This window comes from Nicrophorus vespilloides, unplaced genomic scaffold (assembly GCF_001412225.1).
Source record: "Nicrophorus vespilloides isolate i.1.1-1 unplaced genomic scaffold, Nicve_v1.0, whole genome shotgun sequence".
NCBI classification, from domain to species: Eukaryota; Metazoa; Arthropoda; class Insecta; order Coleoptera; family Silphidae; genus Nicrophorus; species Nicrophorus vespilloides.
Genome location: NW_017100101.1, coordinates 57,232 through 84,099, shown reverse-complemented (window position 1 = coordinate 84,099; position 26,868 = coordinate 57,232). Strand labels below are relative to the sequence as shown.

The window sequence follows — 26,868 nt, the reverse complement described above, 5'->3', positions numbered from 1 at the left end:
TCTCCGGCATTCATTATTCACACGCCCAAAAAGCCCAGTGACACTTCTCTCCTTCTCCTCGTTCAATTATGAAAATTGTTCTTCGTCTGTCGTCAAACAAACAGAAACCCCTCCAAACAACAATTTGATATTCTTGTTTTACATCCATTTCCACGCATTGTTTGAATATGCTTGCACATGTAAACATATTAACCAAAAAAAAGACAGTATGAAATAAATAACGGATACTTAAGGAGCGAATATTAATTGAGCCGTAAATTGCTGGAGAAAAGTCGTAAAGCATGTAGAAGTATTGTTCGTTGTGACCTGGGCCAGTTGTGAAAACACATGTAGTAAACGCGTTGTGCGTTCGTCTCCTTTTGTTCCTCTCGTCTTCCGCCTGGTTTATGATCGTTCGAGAGGGGTTGGAAATTCGCTGTTATAAAGAATTAAAACACAACCACCAGTACCGGACGTGGGGCAATGAAGAAGAGGTGAGGATGAGCAGATAGATGAAAGAAACGCAGAAACATCGCGTTTGATTAATGCTCAGTTCAGTTCGGGCCGCAGGACCTCAACCCTGTCCCATAAACCTACCATTTTTATTATTGTCCACCCCTCCTTGTCCTTCTCTTCATCCTTCTTCTGCTCCTCCGGCGGCGGCAATAAAAGCAATAAAATAGCGGAAGAAAGGAAGAAAGAAAGGTGTTCCCTTTTGGCCGGACGCAAAACTCTTTCAATGGCAAATAAATTACGCAGCAAAGAAGGACAACGCCGTAAACTAATTAGGATGAATACCAAAGGAATACCGTTTTTTTTTGTCCGAACAAACATTTGAAGTTGATGAAAAACAAACTGCTTTATTACGGTCATAATCATTTTCATTACATTTCTACGTTTATTTCTAACATAAATTGAGATTCAAAATCATACCAAAAACATCCATAAATTATACTTACAATCTAAGTCTATCTATACAGTTTTTTAAGTTGCGATTCTTTAAAATTGATAATTTTAATTATTGCAAATTACTAAAAAATACTGTTTTTGAAGGGTTATTTCCGTATTGGAATTTTTGACCGTGACTCATTTATTTGCTTTTTTATTTTTAATGTGATAATGTAGAGGGTGAAGGATGTTGAAGGGATGTTCGCAAATTGGTTTGGGTTTTGAATCGTAAATTCGATTTGGCTTGCACATGAATAAGCTTTCAGTTTATTCTTTTGGGGTTGGGATATTTTCGATTTTTCCGTTGGCAGTCAATATTGCATTTAGTTCATATAGAATATTAAATTTACTTTTTTGTTTTATAACCAAGCCAAAATATCATTTTACAAAAAATTACATAAAGTGAAATGTCAAATTTTATTTTGCTGTCAAAACTCAAAAAACAATTGATTGTCGGACATTTCGAAATGAAATATCACACATAAATTGTGCTATTGTCTCGTCCTTCCGTTATTATTCAATTTTTTTTTAGTGAACCTCGAGAAACATTTACGGACTTTTCCGTGATCTATTTCCTTTCTTTATTATTTTATTCTGTCCGGTTGAGTCTTCTTTGATGATGAAAGAGGGTTCTTTTAACGGATACAAATTATGCAAATGAGAGGAGAAATTAAATTGTAATAAAGTACGGAGGGCCGAGAGGTCCCGGATTGGAATTCCGTTAAGTTACGACGACGGTCCGATTAATATTTATATTCGTTGCAATCCTTTTTTGGGGTGCCGTGGTTGGACGGACGGACGGACAATGCAAAAGCGGAAGTTTGATTTGGGTCGAAAAAATTTGATACTTTCTTTCTGTTTTTCTTCTTCTGGTAACAGCAGCAGCGGCCGGACAATGAGTGAATGAATGAGAGAGATAGAGAAAAGAGGAAGAAGAAGAGAGTGTTCGCGCAATTGCTGGGAGTCGTTGGGGTATCTCCATGTTATCGTTGCGTCCTCCTTGCAACCCTCGGGACACACCAGAATTTGTATGTATAAGTAATAAATTGTCGTTGGAGAGATGTCCGGCGGCGGAGGAGGAGGTGGTCTTGGTGGATGGAGGGTGATGCGGGGGAGGCTTCGTTTTCGTTGGTGGCGCGCGGGCGGCGGTCCCCTCGAAAACTCTAAAACACGTGCGGTCCGGTTGATACCGCCGCCGCCCCCCATCCTCTGAATCCCCCTCAAGTAAAACGGCCGCTCTGGACACGACGGACGTCTCCCGGGTCCTTACACGTATGTCCACTAAGGGAGACTAAATTTAACTCTGGACCTTCGCAGCCGCCTCCACCCAATTCGTAATTCAAACGAAAATCGAAAATCTCCCTACCCTACGAAGAAGAAAGTGAAACCATATTCATAAACATCTTCCAAATGCAATTGATGACTCAACGCCTTTTCTCATCTATAACGTCATGGAAATTTCGTTATTATAAACAGTATTATATTATATACCAATTGTTCTTAACCTTTTACTAGTCGCGGCCCCCTTAAGGTTTAAGTATTTTCGCTGCCCACTATTTTAAAATAATGATTTTATATAACTACAGTAAGACCTCCTTTAATGCTTATTTGCTATAACGCGGTTTTTCTGGAAACGTTAAAAAATCTGAAAATTTATCCGGATTGAAATTATCGCGTTCGTATATAACAGGGATGGCCAGACTTTTTGCAGCAAGAGCCGCATCTAAACTTTTTGGTATAATTTTTAAAAAATCTCAATCATAATATAAAATATATATAATATTTGTGTTTTGTTGTGGCTCAACTAGCCACAACAAAACTCTTGAAGAGCCGCATGTGGCTCACGAACCACAGTTTGGTCACCTCAACTTGGTATATAATAACATTATTCGATTATTCCCAAAGACGAAGCGCTGTGCTTCTTCAGAATCTATGCTTGTTTGGGATGTAGATGAGCAGGATATTAAGAAGTTATTGCAGATTTCTGGTGAGGGTTTTACCAACGACGATCTTCAAAAATTGACAGAACAAGGAATTGAAGAACGTGAAAATAGTGATTCTGAAGACGATGAGTCAAAAGAACTTGCTAAACATTTTCTTAGAAAAAGTTTAGAAACGATAACCGAAATCGTTGATCAAATTGTAGCGAATGGTCCAATTCTTCGAATCCATTTGCATCACCTCTAATTTATCTCGCATGGAAAACTTGTTGTGTTGATTTCCTTGTATTGACAAATTTAGTTAGTTTAGAATGGAGAAGATGTCTGCCAACAAAGAAAGTTTTAGAATCCATTTTTTTCTATCGTGGAAATTAATTGCCAACTTTGATTTTTTATCATTTAGAAATATTTCATGGCATAGATTCGGAATGTAATGAATAAAAAAATGCTTTAACAGATTGTCAATAATTAAAATATTTCTTGAAAAATTAGCAAATGAATTTATATTTGCTATAGAGTAGAAATCGTAAACCTAGACTTATCAAAACATAAATATTCTAATAATATTATAACACACTTATTGCAATAAACAAACAATTCAGTTTTCGTTGCAAATTTTAGTTTTGATAACATTGACATCTTCTGCAATATTTCAGTAAAACGTTAAAGAAACAGTTGATAAATAATTATTTCTTATTAAGACTCAAAACATGAAATTCTATGATATATTATCATTAGAATCTGCAATGTCCTTGAATTTCACTTCCTGGCCTTTTCAACTACGATTAAAGTATAATAATTAACATCTTCTTATCTAGTACCAACTGCAAAGCATAACGTTATATTGTTTATTTAAAATTAATTAGGTAATATTACACTGTTAGTTATTTTGAAAGCGAGGTTGGTACTTTGATGATAAGCCCGAAGTCTGACGTTGTCCGGTTTTTCTCGATAGTTTCACCTTTGAAGTTTGTCGTTTGGGGGACGGAAGATGAAAGTGAAGACGGAGATGGTGCGTGGCGCGGAGTAAACGGCCGTGGGGTGGATTTAATGAGGCGGTCGGTCGGTCGAATTTAGTTTCGCCGGAAAGTTATTATAATATTAACTATGCGAAGTTACGGACGTAACAACAAGTTGCGTACGGTGATGATGTGAGGATCGGGGGCGGCGGTCCAAGTTGTTTCAGAAGTGCGCGGAATGAGAGAGAGAGTGAGTGAGAGTTGCGTAACGAAATTACATTTAGTTCGACCCAGAAATTAACAACACACATACACAGAGAAAGAGAGGGACGGAGAGAGTGTGAGAGATGCCTGTATCAGATTTCAATCAAGGCCACTGCGAACATAATTTGCCATAATTTTGGTGGTCCCTGCGGGGACAGCTACGGCGGTGGAGGCAGCAGCGGCGTAACTCTGGGATTCTTGCAGGATACTTGGGTCCACCCACCTGCTTCATGATTGAAGGAAGCTCTTCACTCCCTCGACGCAGGGGTTCTTAACCTTTTTCTTTCGTTAAGATCATCAAATACATCTTCGATTTCATAAGTTTATATTCTAATTTTCACTCTATATTTTGGCACATTTTTGGATTGTTTGGTTGTTAGATATTATCAATTTATACCTATTTATTATATTTTATGTAAATGTATTATTGTAGCAATATTTTTGTTGCGGTTTCGGTTTATAAGAATTAGTTTCTTTTTAACGAATTGTGTTGAAAAACTGAAGTTCTACTAAATTTGAAGCATAAAAAAGCATGAAATCTATTATTTTTAAATTATATGTTGGTATTCTTCTTAGGTCATTTATTGATTATACGTTGTTAACGTTGTCATGGCAGCATCTTAGGATGACGTTCTGGTTGAGGGTTACCATAACAGTTGTCCCGCGTGATCAGGAGGACTGAAATGTGAGTAAATAGCAAAGTTGGACGGCTTTTAATTAGTGAACTGGTGTATGCGTGTGTATGTATATATTCAGATGTTGAGGGGTGGTTGGTTGGTCGGTAGCTGCGCCGGTCGTCCGATGGTCGGTTTTGGCTCCGGTGATCTGTAAGACGTGACAATGGGGCGGTCATAAATTAAACTTTAGGCGGCGGCGCTGGCCGGCAGGGTGGACACGCAGATAAGGCGGCCATATATTCAGCCCAAGGGGGGAGAGGAGGATAGGAGAACAGCGATGCAAATGGGGTGGAGGAGGCGGAGGTGGCTGATGTGGGGTGGGCGCACATGCTCCCAAGATAGCCTCCGCCGCCGCCAACGTCGACCGACCGCCAACCGAACCACCTCCTCCCCCGCACGCCTCTGGCTTGACTAATGTGCAGATTTGCATCTACAGTTAACTGCCATGGCTAACTTACACGAAACGACGACCGTTCCTAATTTCCACCCTTTCTCTATATCTACCCCCTTCGTCCGCAGCCCACTCATTCACTCTCTCTCGCTCCCACTATCTTCAGCATACATTCGTCTCTGAAAATCAACAACGATGCCCTCCTCCGAGCAGCAATAACCACCCCATGGTGCGCACGGTTTTATCAGTTCAAGTTTCAAAAACCGAAAGTCCGAATCCACAAATCTTCCGATTTCCATCCTCCCTCACGCGCGCGTAAATATCTCGCCAGACCCCATCTGTACACGAACTCTCATTACTTTTCCTCTTATCTAACGGCAGGAAAGTGTATAATCTCAAACACAATCTCAACACACATGCTTTTCAATTATTTTTAATCTTTAATTGTTTAACAGTTTCATATGCTTCTTAATTTACAAATGTTGTTCACATATGAAACGCAAACATTCATTTTTATTTTATAAACTTCATACAAATTAGATACTTGGAACTATTAAGAATTATGGTTTTTCCTTTTAATTTCCATCTTTACTAATTTAAAGATATGTTTTACTTATATCTCAAAGCTAATGTATTATTAAATATATAAATTATCACTCTCATTCTTATTATAAGAAAGTATTTTTTTCAATTGAGCCATATTATATTAATAAAATATAAACAGACTTACAGGTTTTTAAATTGTTTTATTAACTATATTAACTATATTAACTTATTAACTATATTAACTATATTAACTATATTAACTATATTAACTATATTAACTATATTAACTATATATTAACTATATTAACTATATTAACAAAGGACGTGTTTATGGAAATTGAATCTGAATATGGAAAATGTTAAGTGATGCATTTGTAAATTGCAATTGTTCCTGGCATTTTTTTTCTGGTGGTCAATGTTAAGCAAGTAATTAAGTGAAGTGAATTAAGTGGGCGAGTGTGTATATAAATTTAGTGCAAAGGAACGGGAAAGGAAATTTATGGGCGTCGCGCGTTGCGTTGCGTTTGTTATTCTGCACCGGTGCACCTCGCTGCCGGGGGCGGCTCGAGGAGATGGTGGTGGCCAAAGGGATGAATGTAAGTGTGTGTGTGAGAGAGAGAGATGGAAGAAAGTAAGTGTTTGTGTACAGTAGAGGGAAAGAGATAGAGAGATAAATGCAGGTTGTGTTGTAGGGCGGCGGCCGCTTCGGACCTCATCCTCTGAGGGGTCGAAGGAGGCGGTGGTTGCGGCCACTATCAGCGCCACGGGGGACTGTGGAGGCGGCAGCGCTGGAGGAGGCGGCAGTCGTATTTGTTAAGCAAATGCCCATTACAGGAACTACAGTCGCGCTGGATGCTGAATTTAATTTCTCTGTTGTCCGAATAGGTTAAGTTCTATGCATGTAAATCCGGTCTCCTAAATGAATTACTCTTGGACTAGAAGCGAGAGAGAGAATCTCTGGACGCTAACGAACTGGCCGTTGGCCGAAGGAGCAGTTAACTAGGACCTACAAAGTATAAAACATTACGTTGGTTATATTTTATTTTTTTAAATTAAAAATAAAGAATAGATGTTACAAAGAGTGTGGAGGAGTAGGTGGAGGAAGAGGAATGAGACAAAGACGAATACTGGAAAAAATCCTCGTCGTATATAAAACGTGGACACGTCGTTCTTTTTTTTTTGGTTGGTCCTATGCAAACCTAAGCCTCCATTAATTCCGTCCGCGTATTTTTCGCTTTCGCCGTTTGTTTTGTTCATAAACTTAAATCAAAATAACAAATTGCTTCTCATCCTCGTCCGACTCCTACCTACTCCTTCCACGTCCACCTTATCGTGTAAAACTAAACGCGCCGAATTAAAATTACAAATCGCACGAAACGAAACTGGAGTCACGAGCCGCAAGGATTTACTTGGTAAACATGATTCCGCAAGATTTTCAGCAGCAAATCCTCATTTATATGATGGAATACAGCACATTTACGGTCACAGACTTAACAAAAATAGATCAACATGCCACTTTTAGATGGTAGAATTCATGGAAAAACATTTATTTTTTTCAAAATATTGCAATCAACATGATTCTTTTTTTATAATATTGTTATAATAATATAAAGAATTAAGTCATGCAACTACAAAAAAAAATCAAATAATACCAATGGTGGCAATCTAAAATAGTAACGCTTCTTACATGACAATATGTATTTATTCGGAATAAAATTTTGTTGTTATTTGATCATAATAATACATTTTTGAATAATAAAATATTTCAATATTAAACTTAATACTTTACACTACAATACTATGAAAAGAAAATTTTGTTAAACATGACAGAAACAAAATAGTAGCAAAAGAAAATAGTAACGCTTCTTTCATGACATCGATCATTCTTCTATCTTTCTCAGAAAAAAAAAAAAATTCTTTGAAGACGGGTTTTCCTAATAGATACTTCCTTTCGGGATATTCAAATGACTTTGCCCATGCTGTAATGATGATTAACAATTATCCAGTGGGTCGTAAAATTGGTCCTCTTTCTCGTGGCGAGTGTGTGTTGGGCGGCATCAAAGTGTGCGACAGATCGAATAAGTGATCCAGAGAAGGAAGAGGATAAGGGTGGATGAGGAGGAGGCGGTGGTTGATGCTGAGGGGAGGGTGGCGGTGGTCGTGTAGAGGCGGTCAGAAGGGCGCTCTAGGATTCGACGGTAGAGAGGGTGGACGGAGGAAATTACAAAGTGCAGATATGCTAATGCATAATTTAGCAGCTCAAGAGCTTAGGTTAGTGATTAAGTTCCACTCGCTCAGCCACACACGTACACTCGAGCACACACATATACAAACGCCTACGCAGCACACACGCTCAGAGACATCTATTTTCATCTATATGAACTGGATTAACATCGAATTTAAATTAGATGTTTGCAAAACGTTTATTAAATCCGATTTTAAAATATGTATTGTTAATTTAGCTAATTTAAATGAAAATTTTAATCTGCGTTAAAAAATTCTTAATGTAGTTAATTAGTTTTAGTAATTTACAAAAAAAATTTAATTTTAGACCATTCAATATCTTCATTCTTATTATTTCCTTTTTGTTTTTTTAGTAAATATAAGTTTTTCAATTTTCCAAAAAGATTTAACAACAATCTGCATTATAAGTTTTAGTAAATTATAATTTTTATCAAGTTTAATTATTTTATTTAATTTAAAAATATTCAGAATCAAATTTATGAAGTTTAAAATTTTCTAAAATTTAATATACCTTTTATTTTTGCTAAATGTAAATTTCTGTATATGTAATGGTATGTATACTTTGCGTAATTACAACTTTTTATAAAGAAAAAAATTAGAATATTTGATAATTGCTGATAATCTTTAAAAAAATAAGACAAATTACGTCAATTAAAGAAAGTAAATAAGTATTTCTGCTAAATATTGATAAATACATATTTACTGCACAAAAATGTTTATTTCAATTGATATGTCTTTGTTTGTGCAAATATTTATTAAAATAATTGTATAAATATTTATAATTAACTCATTAATTACATACAGCGCCGCAGTAAGGAAGTATTGCATCTGGTGCCAAATATAATTTGTGCCTGTTCTCAACAAATATTTCATTTGCGTCCCACCACCATCAAGAAAACAATACTATTACGTATTTGGCGCCCCTACGTTTGATGCGCCCTTGGCCGTCGCCCCAACCGCCTGCCCTTTGCTGCGGCGCTGATTACTTACATTCACTGTAAAAGCGTCTATTTACAATTGATTCATTTTTATGTGCAAAACCAATTTACTTAATAAACGATGTAAAACAGAGAAACTTGTTAAATTAAGTCTTGACTAAGGAATATGCGAAATTGTTACGGAAATGTGTTCTTTTTACGGATAGCCTGGACGTTCTTGTCTGATATTCTACTTTTTTTTCTTCTAACACTCTTTGGACATTTGTTTTTATGCGTGCGTGCGAATCAAAACGGTCAAAATCAAGATTTTGCGAACGTTCGTAGGTGATTCCAGGGATCGCGAGGACGTTTAGCAAACGGGCCTTATCTAACTGTAACAGTAACACCCTCGTCCTTCACCCCTGCCGCCGCCTCTTCAGCCGCCCCCGGACCAACAGCTAGTTTACTGCTATCCAGCTCTTCTCCGTCTAGCGCACATACAAACACACATACATACACACATAGAGCACATGCATGCGGGATTCTACTATCTTGCTGGCTCTGACGACCTACCCATCCACCCGAACCTTAGCGAAACCGTCCCCCGTTCGGCCGCCAAACATTTAGTGTATACGAACCGTTAGGTGGGAGGTGGGCGGTTGAAGGGGGTTCTCGGAGCGGCGTTAGATAAGCGCACAAGGGGGTGGACGATGGCGGTGGTGTTTGGGGGGAGGCGTCGTAATTACCCGCTGGACCACGGCCGTCTTTAATCAATAGCGCCGGGCCAAAGTCTCCTCTCTCTTCGGGGTCCGAAAGCAGCGGCGAAGGCCTCGTGTATGCATGTGCGTGTGTCTATGGAGATCGAGCGAGGGGGAGGGTGGCGGTGGTGCGCGCAGGGGGAGAGAGGTGGCGGCGGCGAAGGCCGAAGAGAACGCAGGACGGACGGACATAACCGCCTCCGCACCACCACCATCCTCATCCTTCTATAGCTAACTTCATTTGCATGCCTCGAGCGCTCGCCCGCCAGAGTGGAATATTGGATAACCTAATGTAGAACACTCGCCCTCTCTTTCTACAACGCACACCGATTTTTCGTGATTCTCCTCATCTCTCTCTCCCTCTTCATCCTTCGCAAAGAAAAACTGACCAAAAACCACCCCCTTCGCCCCACTCCTGTGTCGTGCACGCATACATATATTACATAATGGAACTGTCCGAAATGCCCGAATTCGCTTGATTGATTTCATGGAAATTTTCGCGTGCGTTTGCGATAAGCCCAAGAGATGATATTTTTCTCGCACGCACCTACCCCTTTTTATATATATATCCCACCCAATTCGCACTCCTAACTTCATTGCAAATCCATTTGCGCATTGCTTTTTATTTGAAAAGAAAATATAAGAGACAATTTTCTTCTTAACGCAAAAACAAAATTGGAATTTTCCTATTTTTAAAATTTCGCGTTCTTTTTGTGAGTAAATAAATTGTGTAAATACAAGACGCATTACTTGTAACATAAAAAAGGCGATAATATTCACCTGCAACTGTTTCTCTAGCAGCAAAATTGTTTCTTATCATGAAGATGAGATTGGAATTCTTCAATTATCATCATTTTCTCAGAGTTACATCACAATAACACATTTTTTTTCATTTCTCGCTCAATATTTGCAATTGTTAACTGAAAATTTAAAAGCAAAAAATAACTGCAAAACAACTTATTGTCACTTATATACAGTTTTAATACAACGTTCTTTTGAGTAATCAAATATTTCAGCATAAAATTTTCAGATTCATATCAAATTGATTTACTTAAATTGTTAAATTATAATGACCGAAGATAACTCTTCTCCCCTGACTTTATATTTACTCTATTTTTGATATTTCATAATAATACATTTTTGAGTAATTAAAATTTTGACGAAAAAAATAATTATTGTAGCTATGAAAAACTTATGTAAATAAAATCAACATAATAAAATAGTATCGCTTTGTTGTTGACACGACTTATTTGGTCGTGTAGTTTTATCACAATAATGTTGTTTTTATACTACAAATTTCGATTCTATAAGAAAAATGAGAACAAATCGTGAAACTTTTAAATTTAGATATTTCTTGATTATATCATTTCTTTTTTTCTAATAAAATTTAATAATGTATTTGGTTTTAATTGAAATTATATGCAAAATCCGAAAATTTATATATTTATTTGCTATGGCCAATAAATCAGAACTTTTTATATACTATGATTTAATTTTTATAAAATATATCACATGTTACCACAGTTATACAACTTGTTAAGTATCCATAGAAACCAAATATGGAGAGTTCAATTTGACAGGTGATCAAACTCGAGTGTGTGTTAATCTGTCAAATTCGATGCTTCCATCGATTGTGAAGCAGAAAGAATGAGGAAACTCTTCCGGTGTTCCAAAGAAGATCGCTCCATCGAAAAAATTCCACAGGTGATGGGGTAGCGGAAGACATAGTGTATTTGTGTTGCTCGAGGGGTGGTTTTTCTGTATGTCACCCTCCTGAAAACTATAAAGAAGAATGAAAGAAAGAAAAAAAAACGAAATCTCCACTCTTTCGCTTCCCCTAAACGATATGATGGATCATCCGTTCGTTGTTCCAGATATTTTCTTTGCTAGAGATGAGAGGGAATCTGTGAGAACGAGATCTTCGCAATCCGAATCTAACCGTCTGCATTTCCGGATCGATTACTTAATTATTTATTTTTTTAACTTGAACTTTTTAATTCGAGCGTCAATTATCTATACGGGTTGCAAGTCGACCACTTGACCGGTCCATTTTTGACATGTGTCAAATTGACCGTTTTCCGGGTCATTTATATGCATGCATACACACACATACTACAGTTGCGGGTAAGTTACCTGGAAGCGGTCGACCCAAGAAGAAGGAAGAAAAATATGTTAATGCCAAGTTTTGTATATAACGTGTAACCTCCCAGCTTTAACGACCTTTTAATTCGTCCATAAATTGGTTAGAATTAATCACGATCCAGTTACATGTTTCAATTATTTTCAAGCTTTTTTTTAACCTTTATTTATTATTTGAAATTTGCCACATTCTGGCAATAAAAAAATATTTTTTTACCATGGGACATATTTATATAGAGACATGAATGTTCTGTTACTAAACACTCACGTTAACCTTGTTACCAATAACCTAATAACAGTGCATGCATCGTTGCTAAGGACTAGATTACATTTGCTTAGATAACCCGATAACAGTTTTTAAAAACGTTCTCTTGTTGCTACGGATACCAACTCCGTAAGTAAAAACAATGGCTGTCATTTCGCTTTTTAATTCAAGCCTATTTGTCAACCTCGATCCAGACATTATTATAATCTTGTGAATATCAAACTTTTAGCAATCCTTTCTCTCTAATGCGGGGAACAGATTCATCTTTGTCAATGCGCCATATTTCTAGAAATAAAAAAATCAAGCATAGAATTGTTGAATTGATTTATAAAAAATATATATATAAGTTATACAGTTATAAATTGAGAACAAAAACATAAATGAAAAAAAATAATGATATTAAAACACATCGGGATTTTGATACTGTCGGGATTTTAACAGTGTCGGCATTATGGTTGTCGGTATTTTGATCAGAATGATACTTAAATTTTGCAGTAGTTAGAGTCATTATTACAATTAGTAATGTAATAAAAGTTTATAGTTTTAATGGACTGTTTTGTAGTAGATAATCACATTTTACACGATGAAATCGTCATTGAACTTATAAGAACATTTAATTATTGCAAACTTGAAATGTAAATTTGTCGACGATGTAAAAGTGGACTAAATAAAAAGGGTACGTTTACTCTTCGCGTATATTTTTTTCAGTGTCTTGGAATTCCTTGCGAAAGTTAAGGAAAGCGAAAATCCCCCTTTTAATGGATTAGATTTATATATATACACACAAACACATTTTTTTTTCTGTTGCGGGTGAAGAAGCACGCCCGTTCATATTTCCTCCACCTGTTGAGTGCGCGAGAGGATTTTTTGAATGAAAATGAGCCGCATTTTTTTTTCTGCGGGGGTGGCTCTCACTTTCACTCTTTTTTCCATCTCTGTCCGAACAATGCGATTCGCGATGGTCGCATCTTCGTTTTTTGCCGGTCGGACGGATGATTGATCGTTGACCGTTTAGCCAGAGCGATTTTTAATTGAGTCGACAGAGGTTCCCCATTTCCTCCGGACAAATTGAATTAAAATAATCCGTTGGTCGTCCCTTTTCGGACGATGCAACAACAAAAAAACTAAATGTAAAACTAAATAATGAAATTAAAAAGCGATACGTTGTGCGTTTCTAAATGGTACCGGAACGTCGAATGCGGTAAGAAAGGAAGGAAGGAACGAAGGCGAAGGGTCAAAGGGTGAGCGCGGCGAGTTAAAGTGGCGCAAAGTCCTACTTCTTATTTTTTATATTTGCCCTCTCGGAAGGGTCGGACAATTGGTTTTTAATTTATTCGCGTTACGAGACGGACGGACACCCGGAACCGATTCCACCACTTCTTGTGCGTGTGTAAAGCAAGAGGGTCCGAAGTATGGACAGGTAGCCCTGACCCCCTGACCTCCTCGTCGCCCTTATGATCTTGTAATAACCGACCGGACGTGTCCCTCTTTTTACAAAATTCATTTCCTTGTTGTTTTCTTCCTCATTGCAACTCCTTCCTTCTTTCTTTTTTAATTTTTTGATTTAGAGCTTGACTGCACCGTGACAAGGGGGAGGTCGGCCGCTCTTTCACCTCGGACACTTCAAGTCACATAAATAAATTCGTTACGAACTCGCACAGTCCAAGAATGGAACAACAGAAGAAATAGAAAGTAGAGAGAAAAAAAAATTGTACACATCTAATTGTTGGAAATACATTTTGTGCACGGATTGAAAACGGACCGCGAGATTCTCGGACCCTTTTTTCTCTCCTTTTGATTTGAATTTTTCTAATTGAATGAATCTCTTCTTCCGGACAAACAGAAACATACAAAAAAACTGACAGTTAGTTTTAATTTAGATTCAATCCGTTATTATTCGACCCCTAAGATTATCCCTACTCACACACATGTAATTTTAACAGTCTTATCTCAATCTGGACAACGTTCCTTTAGTGAACTTACAATATTTATATCATGTAATTAGTTATATTGGGTTGGCAAGAAAGTAATTTCGATTTTCTCAAATAACTTCTGTCAATGTTATGATTTTTTCCTTTTATCATTTTAAAGATGTTACTTTTAGCTTCCTTTAGTAGCTCAATACGCATAATTTTGTTTGCACCAGTGTTTTTACAAGAGTGCAAAGTCGAACATTGTCGGAATATTTTACTTCTTTATTTTCCCTAAAGGCAAGAAAGTTGCTGAGGCTCATAAAGCGATATAATTTATGATGTAGATTGTTTGATAGAATGAACGTATCAGAATTGGTTTATTTAAATCCGTTTTGGAGATTTTTCACTTAAATATGACCAACATTCTTGTCGACCTATTGAAGTTGATGATGACCAAATCAAAGTCATAATTGAATCGGATCGTCATATAATGTAAATGTATCACACACGACAACTGAAAATCACTTAAATGTCTTCGACAATGAATGAATAATTGCAATATCAATATCAAAAGCAATGAAATCGCCAACAAATTTAATTTAAAACAAATCATCTGACGATGAAAAATGGATCGTTTTCAATCAAAAGCTTGTGTTAAAAAAGCATAAAGCACATTGAAAGCTGAATTGTATCAAAAAAGATTCTGCTATCAATTTGGTGGTGCTATAAAGGTGTAATGTAAGTTTTGAACTGAATCCAAGGAGCCAACCAAATGTTTACTGTCAATAAGTAATGAAACTGGTGAATCAATAATTTGAAAATAGTATTTCACCAAAACAATGCAAATCCTGACACATCTTTGGTAACTCGTGGAAAATTATTGGTGCTTGATTGGGAAGTAATGTCTCATCTCGCATATGGCCCTGACCTTGTAACATTGATTATCATTTATTTCGTAGTTTGCGAAACTCATTGAATGTTCAAACTTCCACTAATTATGATGATCTAAAATCGCATTTGATTCAGTTTTTTTTGCTGATACGGACAAACAGTTTCATGAGCGTGGACTCATTAAATTGTCAGAAAGCTGAGAAAAGGTCGACCGGACAAAATGGAAAATATTTAATTAATTAAAATTCATTCTTTGTATCCTTCTTGCCGATATAATAGTGTAATACTATATATTTTAACTGAGAAATGTATTGTTTTGTCAAGTAATTACTATTTATTTATCTCAGTTTCGGTATTCAATATGAATTACAAAATTTGTAATAAATAAATGAATTCAAGTATTTTTAAAGTCATTTTCTTACAGATTTACGAATTGATTTTTACTTATGAAAATTATGAAATAATTGCAAAACATTTCATTTATTTACAAAAATAAATTAGTTCATAATTCAAATTCATCATAATAATTCTATTACAAATTTAATCATTAATTTCTATTAAAAAAATTTAGCAAATCAAAATAAATTGTGAGAAAATTTATCATTGAGTAAGAAATTATTTTGTTTTCCATGTGCATTTAAAATTATCATTTTAATACACATTTCTAAGAAAATACTTAGATTTTTTAAATTTGTATCAATTATTTAATTTATTGTTGCTAATAATTATATTAAGCAAACTAATTTTATTACATTGTAACAGCATTAATTTATTATTATAGCAAATCGTGTTCACTTGATAGAAAACCTTTTAATTATTACTGGTTTTCAAAGTTGATGTAAATCAAATTCAATAGTTGATAATGATAGCTTGAAATGTAAATTTAATGATAAATTTAGGAATGAAACCCAAGGAGATGAAATATATCACTAACGTAATTTTCTTCATTGTCCGGTGCACGCAATTAACAGCATCGTGTAATACAAAACCAAAGGTGACAAAACACCTGTGTTTCGGACGATGCAAGGGTTTTACTTTCTGTGAGATCAAGAGAGAAGAAAAAAAACGTTAAAAGGATGTCTCCAGTTTCTACCGTATGGACTTGCATTCTATAATCCTGTGAGATGCTTAATGCAAAGGAAAGGGAAGAGTAAATATGCAGAGATGATTTATGCTCTCGTTATTTGCACTTATAATACTTTTTTTTCTTTTCCCTTTCTTCCCTTCTGATCGCACGTAATGAATGCACGTATGCAAGGGTTGCACATTTCGTTCTCATCGTCTCATCTGAATGTCAGAGGCTTAGTCTCCCTTATTATTGGCTCGAGAAGGGGAGAGATGAGAAGATGCGAGTAGCCTTTGGAGGCTTTTGTTTGCTGCGCTGCAGAAAAGGAGGAAGAGGAAAGCTATGAGTGAGAGAGGGGAGAGAAGAGAAGGGAAGAAAGGCAGAAGGTAGCGGATCATCGGACGAAGAATGAGGAAGTGCATTCAGAATAATAATGAATAAAAAACGAGAAGAGAGAGAATTGGGAGAAATATGAAAGGGGGACGTGATTTATTTGCGTTTCCAATTGTGTGCGATCGATCCACTTTTTTCTTCACTCTTTGATTCTTCCTCTCTGCTAATATAATGTTTTTTATTTCCTCTCATTTCCTTTCTTTACAGTAATTTATTATTGGTTCTGCGACTGTGAGAAAATCTTATCTTTACCACTGCAATTGCAAAATGAAGCATGTTTAAAAGATTTGCAATTACTCAGATAATGTTAATTGCTGGATTTTTGATAATTTAAGGTTCTTTTCAAATGATAAATTCTATAATTACAAAAAAAATGTAAAGTGAAATAAAAAACTTGTCAAAAATATAAGATTTTGTTTTGTATATTTGTTTTTGGAAGATCAAAGGCGGTTGTTTCAAATACAATGGTCGGAAATAATTGAAGGAGGCGTAACAGCTGTTTTTGACGTTGGCTGACGTTTGAACGCATACTAAGAAAACAATTGATTTTTGCTTTTGACGCGAATACAAAATAATTGCAAGTATAAAAAAAACTTTCCATTTCAAATGATTATCTCATAACTCAACCTAATTAACTCAAGCAATGGCAATGGTGTTTATGAAACAATTGTTTATTGTATTTTTTTGTTAAATCTAGTTTATAGTGCTTATTCTAAATTTCTCTTTTACAGTTTCATTATTGATTTATAAATTTTCATATATAACTTTCAAAATCTATTGAATTTGTAAAGAATGTTCATGAAATAAACTCAAATTATTGAAATCAAGTTAACGAAGATGGTTTGTTTTTAATGTAAATAACACATTTTTGACGTTTAGTAAAAAATATGTCAACTTAATTAATGTTATACAAATAGAGCTTTAGTTTTTCCTATTTAAGTGACTTTCTTTCTTTTAACGTTTGACGTAAGTTAGAAACGTTAAGGTAATTACCTTAAAACTATTAAAAAAAAAACGAGAATAATTATAATGAAATATATATTTTTTTATTAACTTATTAATTCATAAACTAAATTTTGTTTTCGTATTAAACCAACTTATGACAGTCAAGTTGTCATCAATTAAACCATTGATTAGAACCATTTTTGATCGAAAATGGTTCATTTCATATGCAAATGAGAGGTTTTTAACGTTTATTAATAATTTTTTTATGAAACATCAAAAATCTGGTTTCTTTAAAGTAAGTCACGTTGACTTCACTTATAAATGTCAGATTTTTAACGATTAGTATTAATAATGTAACTTGGCATTATTTTTATTTAACGTCAATTGATTAGTTTTTTTATGAAAAATGGTTAATTTCATATACAAATGACAGACATTTGTCGTTTGATTATTTTTACTAAACAACTAGAAACTATGATTAATTTGAGAAAAATAGTCGTTGATCATAGATGGTAGGTTTTTTTATTTGACGTTTGTTGTCAGTTAGAAACGTTATGGTAACTAATACCGTAGAAACTATTACAGAACAGAAAAACGAGTATACTTATAATGAAATGTTTCTTAGATGCAAAGAAATTGATAAGACTAAATGAAAATTCCCATGGATGAATGAATTAACAAAATGGTTTTCATTGTGAAAAACTACCGTTTGTGAGCATTGGTTAAAGGTAAGAGCATAGATCGAATGTTTCTCGCAAATGTATTTAAATGCGAAGGGAATTATGTGAGAAAGGCAAGAGGAAAGAAATGTAAATTCGGAAGTCGGAAATCGGAAACTTTTTCGGTCAGATCCGTATCTCGACGATTTGTACAAATTAATTGATGTTCATGTAATTGTTGAAACCCCTTCCTGTCCTGCCCATTTGCATTTTGATTTTGCGATACGGAAAGGCGACTCAATTACCTTCACGGTCCGTCAGGAAGGATTAAAGGACGACGGAAGGAAGAAGGGCAAATGCGGACACAGAGTGGCGATATAAGTTCCTCTTTTCCTATCTTCTATTTTTCCTTCTTCTTTTCATTCTTGGCTACTAGAGTGTCCGATTGGGGCGATGAAGGGGTGTTCACGGCCGGTCAGATTGTAACCGTTTTAATGGGACCCCAATCAAGAAGCGTTGCACTTCCCCAATTCCACGAAAATTTCATTAACGGTCGCACACATAAATACACCGATGAGATTAAAGCGTCTCATTCTTTTTTTTATTTCTTTATTTATTTTTCAGTTTTATTTTCTTTTTTTCTTTCTTTCGCTCAATCCTTTGCTCATTCTTTGGTCCACCCTCCAGTATTCATCTTCGGGGATGGCGTCAAAAAGCGAGGTACGTTCGGACATCCATTTCGAGGAGGGTCGAGAAATATTAATGATCGGTGGTCCGGTGGGCGGGAAGGGAAGGGTGTTCGGTCAGTGGTCGCGTGATGAATGACCCCTTCCTCGGATTAAAGATGACAATTTAATTACGACCGAAACCCACTTACACAACACCTCCTCCCCTTGACTGTTCGAGAACTTTACAACCAGAAATCAAGCGTATCAATTAAAAATTGGCTAACAAATTCCATATTTTATCGGAATTTACTTTTTTCGATATAATTTAAGAAGCGATTTTGTTGTTTATAATATTACAGAAAATTACGAGAAATATATTGTGTCATATAATATGAAAATTAGGCGACTACTGAAGAATTACGAATTATGTCATTTGGAGACGTTACAAACAACAAATGCAGATTCATTAAATGTCATTAAATTGAAGAGATATTCAGAAAACTTATCCAGATGGATCCTTCATTAACCAATATGCATTATTCCATTATCTTTCATGACAATACAAGGCCGCATGTAGTGCAAACAACCTATCAAAAACTGAAGGACTTAAGCTACGAGGACCTGCAGCATCCCCCATACTGATACACCTGATTTATTTGAATGAGATTGAGAGAATATTTTCAGACTTTGTGACCTCTAAAAAGCAGACATTTTTTAAAAGATGGGATTTTTTTTTGCTTGATACGCGTTGGCAGAAATGTATTGAAGCAAATGGTGCCTATTTTGACGAATAAAATTGTTATTAAAATTAAACAAAATAATGACGAATACCAGAAGAATAAATCTAAACTTACCAATTTGATCCTATATAATTTTAACTTTAAATCGTAAATTCAATAATTAAAGTGATTATTTACATATTTATTGGTCACACTTATAACCAAAGGCTTGGGATAAGGTCTTTAAAAAAAAAATATTATTTTTTTAATTCAAATCTCATTAATAAAGTTATGTTTCTTGTGCAACTTCATAAACAATTGCAAATATACATTTAGATAGAATTAAGTACGTCAGTGACATAGGACATGTAACTTATTATTTAATTTTGACAGTCAAATTTTAATAAATGACAAATGGTTTTAATTAAATAAATTGTAATTTCCTAAGATCATGACGTCAATTTTGTTGCAGAAATATGATAATAATCAAAAGTTAGTAGAATTTTTGTCACATAACATTAAATATTTTTAATTATAAGTAACTTTTAAAAAATAGAGATTTCATTTCTTCTTAACTCCTCATTTAGCCTTTGCTAAATATAATTAAGATGGATAGTGGATGCTCTAACGCAGGGGTTTTCAAACGGTTGATCGCGAGAGGTTTTTAATTAGATCTATTACATATTATATTTTTTTTAAATTTCTGATATTTCTATTACTTTTATGGTAGATCGCCGATAGTTGATCCAACGAATCATAAAACGATCTAGTTGGTTGTATTTCATGATATCTGGATGGACGATTCTGAGCAAAATTCCAATATTAGAAATCCAGATAGTGTTAAAAACCCGACACTGAAAATCCCGACAGTATCAAAATCCCGAACAATTTAGCGGATTTTGGCAATTGTATAATTAGATTGTATTCAAGAAATAAAAATTTCGAGCGTAGAATTATATTTAAAAAATGAATATTTTTGAAATAATGATAATAAAAATTCACCAAGATTTTAAATGTCGGGATTTTGATATATACCTCTGGAATGTTCTAGCGTTTTAACTCAAATAACATATTTAAAAAAAAAACTGTGTAACCTTATGTCAATTATGACACAACGACAAATGTCAAATCTTGTAGAGTTATTTCATTGCATTTAAATTGTATCCCCTTAACATAGGATATATTTACGACCCCAAATATTGATAATTGTAAATCAGTCGACGAGTTATATAATACATTTTTCTCGTTCCCGCGTTTCCGGGTCGAGTAATGTATGCCGAGTGGATCGGACCGGTTAAGCCATCCATTCGTGTGGTAATTTCGAATGCATTCAAATTTACAATAATAATAATAAGGGGCGGCATTTGCATGCGTTTGTATATTTCGTGCCGGGGCCAAATAGAAAAGGGGGAACGGGAACCGCGCGCGTTTCCACCGGACAAAAGTGAAACGGCAATAATCGGAGGGAAGTTCAAGAAGTTCAAAGTTTACCGACCACTGGTCAAGTCCCTAATGATGTTGTTGAAGTCACACTTCCGAGGATATTATTAGCACGAGGAAAAAAAGGGTGACCACACACACACACACTCATATACATAATTCCTTGTGCTTCGATAGAAATGAAAAAAAATGAGGGGATCGAAGCGTATGATACCGGTAATTTTAATATTTAAGTAGTTTCGAATTACACAGCAAGTCCATATCGAATTCAGCTTGCCTCTTGAATTTTCACATGTATTTGACAACTTAGTTGCTAAAGACGCGATACGTTTGTTTCGAATCTTTTTGACTGTTACTAACGTAACGTGTTTTTTAAGAGCGTTACTAACGACTATTTTTTTAATGTCATTTATTTACATCAGTCTTATTTCAGTAGATGGAATCAACATGTTTTTGAAATTCTTTAAATTTATATGAAATAAAATCTAATATATAAAAATATAATATTTTTTAAAATGATATAAACCGTATTCTTCACAAAAAATCAATTTACATAAATTTTGTTCCTTGTAATATCAGCTTCAACGTTTTATATTTTTCGCATACAATTATACGAAAATCTAAAGACTTCGTCATAAACAGTTATTAATACTCAAATTTTAAAGAAAATTAGAAGAAAACCACAAAAGTCGTAAATATTTAATTACATTATTTTTCTTAATTATAATCTTCGCGTGATTTAAACTATATTCAATAAATTATAAAGCTATAATCTTTTGATAAATGATCTTGAAACTAAACATGTTTTAAAAATGGTTAAAATTACATTGTTACAAATTTGACTGAAGATTGCACGAAAACTACTGCATTTGTGTACGCTTGATTCTATGTAGTTTTAACTTTAAATAGAGTATTCATTGATTATAGTCACTTTCTATTTATTTTCGTTTATTCTTAAGTTGGTTCAACTTTTACTGATTACAATCAAACAACTACACTTATTAATATTTATTTACGTGCGTTATAATCTTAGCTTTAAATAATGTATTTGATTTAAACTATCATAGTTTTTGGAAATATGCTCATCTAAGGAAACTGTTTTTTTATATTCAAATTAATGTCTCAAATTTGATGAAAGATTGTAAGAAAACTACAGGCATCATCAAAATGCTTTTATACTAGTTTGATTCATTGTAGTATTAGGATAAAATAAACTAAGCTTTGACTAAATCTGATGGAAGTTTGGTTATATTATTATTCAACTGTGACTAATAATTGCAAGGAAACTATTACAATCACAAATATTGATTTACGTACGTTTTATTCCTTATAATATTAGCTTAAAATCGTCTTTTTGATAATTAAAGTAACTTTCATAGTTTTTCAGAAATAGGCTAAAATCTAAATTGTTTTTGTTTCAAATGTGTTAGAAGATTGAGAGAAAACTACTGGCATCATCAAAATATTTTTATTCACGTTTGATTCCATGTAGTATAAACTTTAAATAGAGTATTTATTGAGATTTGACTAACAATTACAAGGAAACTATTACAATCACAAATATTGATGTAAATAAGTTTTATTCTTTATACTCTTAGCTTTAAATCTTGTATTTGATAATTGAAGAATCTTCTTTCATAGTTTTTAAGAAATAGGCTAAAATCTAAATAAAATATTTCTATTTTGTTCAAATTATATTGTTTCAAATTTAATGGAAGATTGCAAGAAAACTACTGTAACCATCAAAATGCTTTTATATAAGTTAGATTACATGTAGTCTGAAATTTAAATTGAATATTTATTGATTGAAAACACATTCGTCATTTTCGAGATTTAAGATAAAATCTAACGAAATTTATTTACTTTCGGTTATATGAGTATTCAACTTTTACTAACGTACGTTTTATTCCTTATAATTTTAGAATTAAAACGTATATTAGATAATTAAAGTGACTTTTATAGTTTTTGAAGAAATAGACTATATAAGTTAAAATATAAAGTAACATTAAATTTAATTATCTTATTTCATGATTATGCTAAGTTTGATAATTTTCTGTAAATTCAAATAATATTTAAATTGATATTTTTCAATATCGATATTCTTGACAAAATAAATGTTAGTCTTCTGAAAATGTAATGGATTTTAAACGAAAGTCTACATAATATAAAATATAATTGATTTATTTATTCATATATATATTTTTCATATACTTTTTGTTGTGTTTGTGTAATTTTCACATCATTTACCTCTTATATAATTTATATTTTACGTAATAATACTTATATAATTTCCATATATTAAATATAAATCTCTGTTAATGACAAGTGCGGACATTGCACGTTAGAATACATACTTTAGTTCTCAGGTTGCATTTGTTTTGTTTAGCGTGTACCCTTCTACAGAAGAATAAGGATTGATTCTCTCTCTATTGTAATTGATTCAAGGAGGGAAAACTTATTTGTAGGAATGAGAAAGAGAAATGGAAGGAAGATAAGCGTATTAAATAGTATACAAATCAATATATATATATATAGTTGCAGTAACAAGTAATAATAGCATTAAAAAAAATAAGACACCTTCAACCTATAATAATATTATAGTTTCGTCTTTTCGACAGCAATTTTTTTTACACAAGACTACGCGTTTACAAAAGTTTCAGACAGAAGAATGGAATGTTTCGCCACCATAAAAAGTACTTGATTTTTTTTGTTGTTTCTTCTCATCTCTTATTTTATCAAAATAATTCGTCCTTCTTTTTCGTTCTTTTTTTAGTATTATATAAAATAATTATTTATTTTAATTAAATATACATTTACGTAATGACTGGAATTAATTAACAAAAAATATAATATTTATATATATAAATTGGCAAATAATAATAATATATATGATTACAAAAAATATATCATTTTGCTTTTGTTTTTTTCTTCTTCTCACATATACATTTATAATAAACTATAGCTTTCGTTTACTCTTACATAGTTTTCGCTTTCATTATCTATTTAGTTTTCATATTTCCCGCTCAAAATATAGTTTGCTTGTTTTCATTATCATCTCCATGGAGATAATAATTATAATTACAATAATATAATCTGGATTTATTTTGTGTATATATATATATTTATATTATGTATAATAATATAGGTCCTATTTTTTGTTTGTTTAATTTTTGTTTTTTTTTTTCTTTTGATGTTAATTTTAACTAGCACCGAATACAGAAACAAGAAACGCGTATCGACAATAACATTTCCATAGTAACATCATTTCCTTTGCGAGGACAAAAAGGATATTAAAAGAGAACGAACAATCGTAATAGTAGTAGCACTAATAGTTAATAATAATAAAACAAAAAAAATGTAAAAAAAAAACACAAAATAATAATTATATAGATATAAAATAGTAGAAGTAATATACGTAAAACATTTCGAATATACAAGTAGACAAAGAAACAAAAGAAACATTTAATTTTTTGTTTTGCTTTGCTTCGCATGATTCTCGATTTCTTTTATTTCTTTTTTTCTTCTTCTTCTAATTAATTATTATTAATTTATTTATTTTTAACATTGAGTTTACAAACATTTACCTCCATTACTTGCGCAATCAATCATTTAATAGTACAATAAAAAATATATATTTTATTTATATATATAACATATAATAAGAAACTTTTAGCCCTGTTAAATAATACTATCTTTTGTTTTTGTTTTTTATATTATTCATAATATATATTGTATGTAGATATATCTGTATGTATTTTTATATATGTATATATATATATATGGTGTTCGAGTTTCCTCTTCTCTTCCCAAACGAGAACAAAAGAAGAAATCTTCTCTCGCCAACTGATCCATTTCTATCTACCTATCTAAATCTTTGACTTTTACAAATATAATTTTCTTCTTTCCTCTTAACTATATGTATAATTATAAATATTTCAAGAAAACTTATGATTACATTATGTATATATAAAAAAAATAAGAATCCCATTTAGAAAAAATATCACTGTCTGTATATATCTTGTTTTTTTTTTTTTTTTCATTAAATATGTTGCTTGATGTTTTTCCTGTTATTTCTCTATATATAATGTATATAAAATAATATATTAATCCAAAGATCTTTCAGGTTCGGACAACTCTACTGAGAGCCCTACTTTTGTTGTTGCTTTCTTTAATTACTCGGTCAGAAACATCGATTATCCAGTATATATTAATCTCATCGGTTTTCTTCCAATGTTTTTCTTTTTGTGTTCTTGAATTTGCTGCGCTCTGTCTTGATCATCTAGTTGTTGCTCGTGATGGGATTAAGGCATCCGTAGATGATGGCTATGACAATGGCGACGACAGCCACGCACGTGGATATGAGGAGTGCGATCTGCAGTTCGGACATGGTCTTGTTGGGTGACCAGATGGTCGACATGAGGGAGCGGTGTCTGTGTCCTCCGTGTGTCGGCGACGTCGATGAGGCGGTAGATGCTTTCGCAGATACCTGGGGCTCGGCCTGGGGAGTCGAGAAGTTGGAGAGTGGCGAATACGCGCCCTGCACCTGCCCCGACTCTGCCATCCTGATCGGGCACACTCGAACGCAGTATTCTGCTCCGGACTCCAGGTTCTCCAACGTGCATTTCGTCTCCGAACCACGATACACCTAAAACACACAACATGAATTTAAAAACTTCCGCTTAGTACAATTTCTTCATAATTCGGTTGTATATTGTACCTGTTTGTATTGTTGGTCCTTGAGCCTGGAGAACTGCACCAGGTATTCGATGGGATCGGCCACCGAGTATTTGGGTGGCATCCATTCGAGGGAGCACGTTCTTCCTTCGACGAGGGCAATTTTCGGCGGCTTCAACGGACAAGGAGGCGCGATGTTCGTGAAAAAGGTGTATTGCTCGGAGAAGTTTCCGTCGCCGGCGTCGTTGCTAGCGCACACTCGGAACGAATAGCTGGTCAACTCCTGCAGCTTGGTCACCTTGCAGGTATAGGCGGTGCCGCGGTACACGGTTTGGTACTCCTGGTTGCGAGCGTTCAACATATCCACCGTAAACTGCGTGAAGTCGGGGTTCTTGCCCTCCCCCCATTTGAGCCTCAGGTTGTTGTGTCCAACGCCGACGCAATCGAGCTTCGGTGGCCTCGGCGGAAGTCGCAGTGTGGTAACCTTCAACGTGGTGGAGTGGGAGCTCGGCCCGACCGCATTCACAGCCTGCAGCTTGAATCTGTAGTAGGTGTTGGGCTGCAGATCGGAAATAGTGTAGCTGGTGACAGGTTGTTGGGTGTTGATCAGATGATCAGCGTATTCGATGTTGTAGTGAGTGATAGGCGCGCCGTTGTTGTACGGTTCGTGCCAATTGAGAGTTACCGAGGTGGCGGTGATCTCGCTTTTCGGATTATTAACAGGATTTGGTGCAGCGGCCGGTGTAAGGATGATGCTGTTCCCGGAGTGCGGCCCGTATCCGGCGGAGTTTGATGCTTGAATGCGGAAGTAGTACGTGGTGAACGGACTGAGGTTCTTGATTTCGTGCATTGTTTGCGGGCCTTGGTAAGCCTGATGGAAGGTATCGGTGTTCTCGCCCACCTCCAGGCGGTACTCGGTGATGGGAGCGCCGTTGCTCTGCGGCACCTGCCACTCCACCGTCGCGCACGTCGGCGATTTGCAGACGACAATTGGCGGTTGACAATCGGTGGGTGGGGCGGCGGCGCTTACGACTGTGAGGGCGTCCGACCATAGACCTGCGCCTATCCTATTGACAGCCCTCACAAAGAACGAGTACTCGCAGCCTGGTTGCAACTTTGTCACGCTGCATTCCAGGTCTTTGCTCTTGTGGAAAACGGTGCGATTGCTGTCCGGTCCGAACATTTCCGCTTCGAATTCGAGAATGGGAGCTCCTCCGTTGTAATCGGGGGCAGCAAATCGAAGCACGGCCATCGTCGACTTAACTTTGCCGTGCAGCTTAGGTACGGGACACTGCCCCGGGCTGATTGCCTCCGTCGTCACCGTGCACGGATCCGAATAATTACTCACCCCTCCGATGCCTTCGCAGGAAACGCGAAGCTGATACGTCGTACCCGGAGTCAACTTATCACAGATAGCTTCTGTCTCCGTACCTGTATAAATGGTCTCGTAACCAGAACCTAAAATCAAATAAT

General features: G+C 34.8%; 1 protein-coding gene across 8 annotated transcripts in view; it reads right to left on the bottom strand.

Moving 5' to 3' along the window:
- Positions 1–24,708: 24,708 nt before the first annotated feature.
- The window catches only part of LOC108568066 (fibronectin type-III domain-containing protein 3A), a 44,483-nt gene continuing 42,323 nt past the window's right edge, over positions 24,709–26,868 (bottom strand). For all 8 annotated transcript variants that reach the window (XM_017928959.1, XM_017928965.1, XM_017928962.1 and 5 more), the window contains 2 exons: positions 25,439–26,853; positions 24,709–25,366 (listed from right to left, as the gene is read on the bottom strand). In XM_017928959.1, coding sequence (XP_017784448.1) covers positions 25,001–25,366; positions 25,439–26,853 — 1,781 coding nt within the window. In that variant the 3' untranslated portion in view covers positions 24,709–25,000. The remainder of the gene's footprint in view (positions 25,367–25,438; positions 26,854–26,868) is intronic.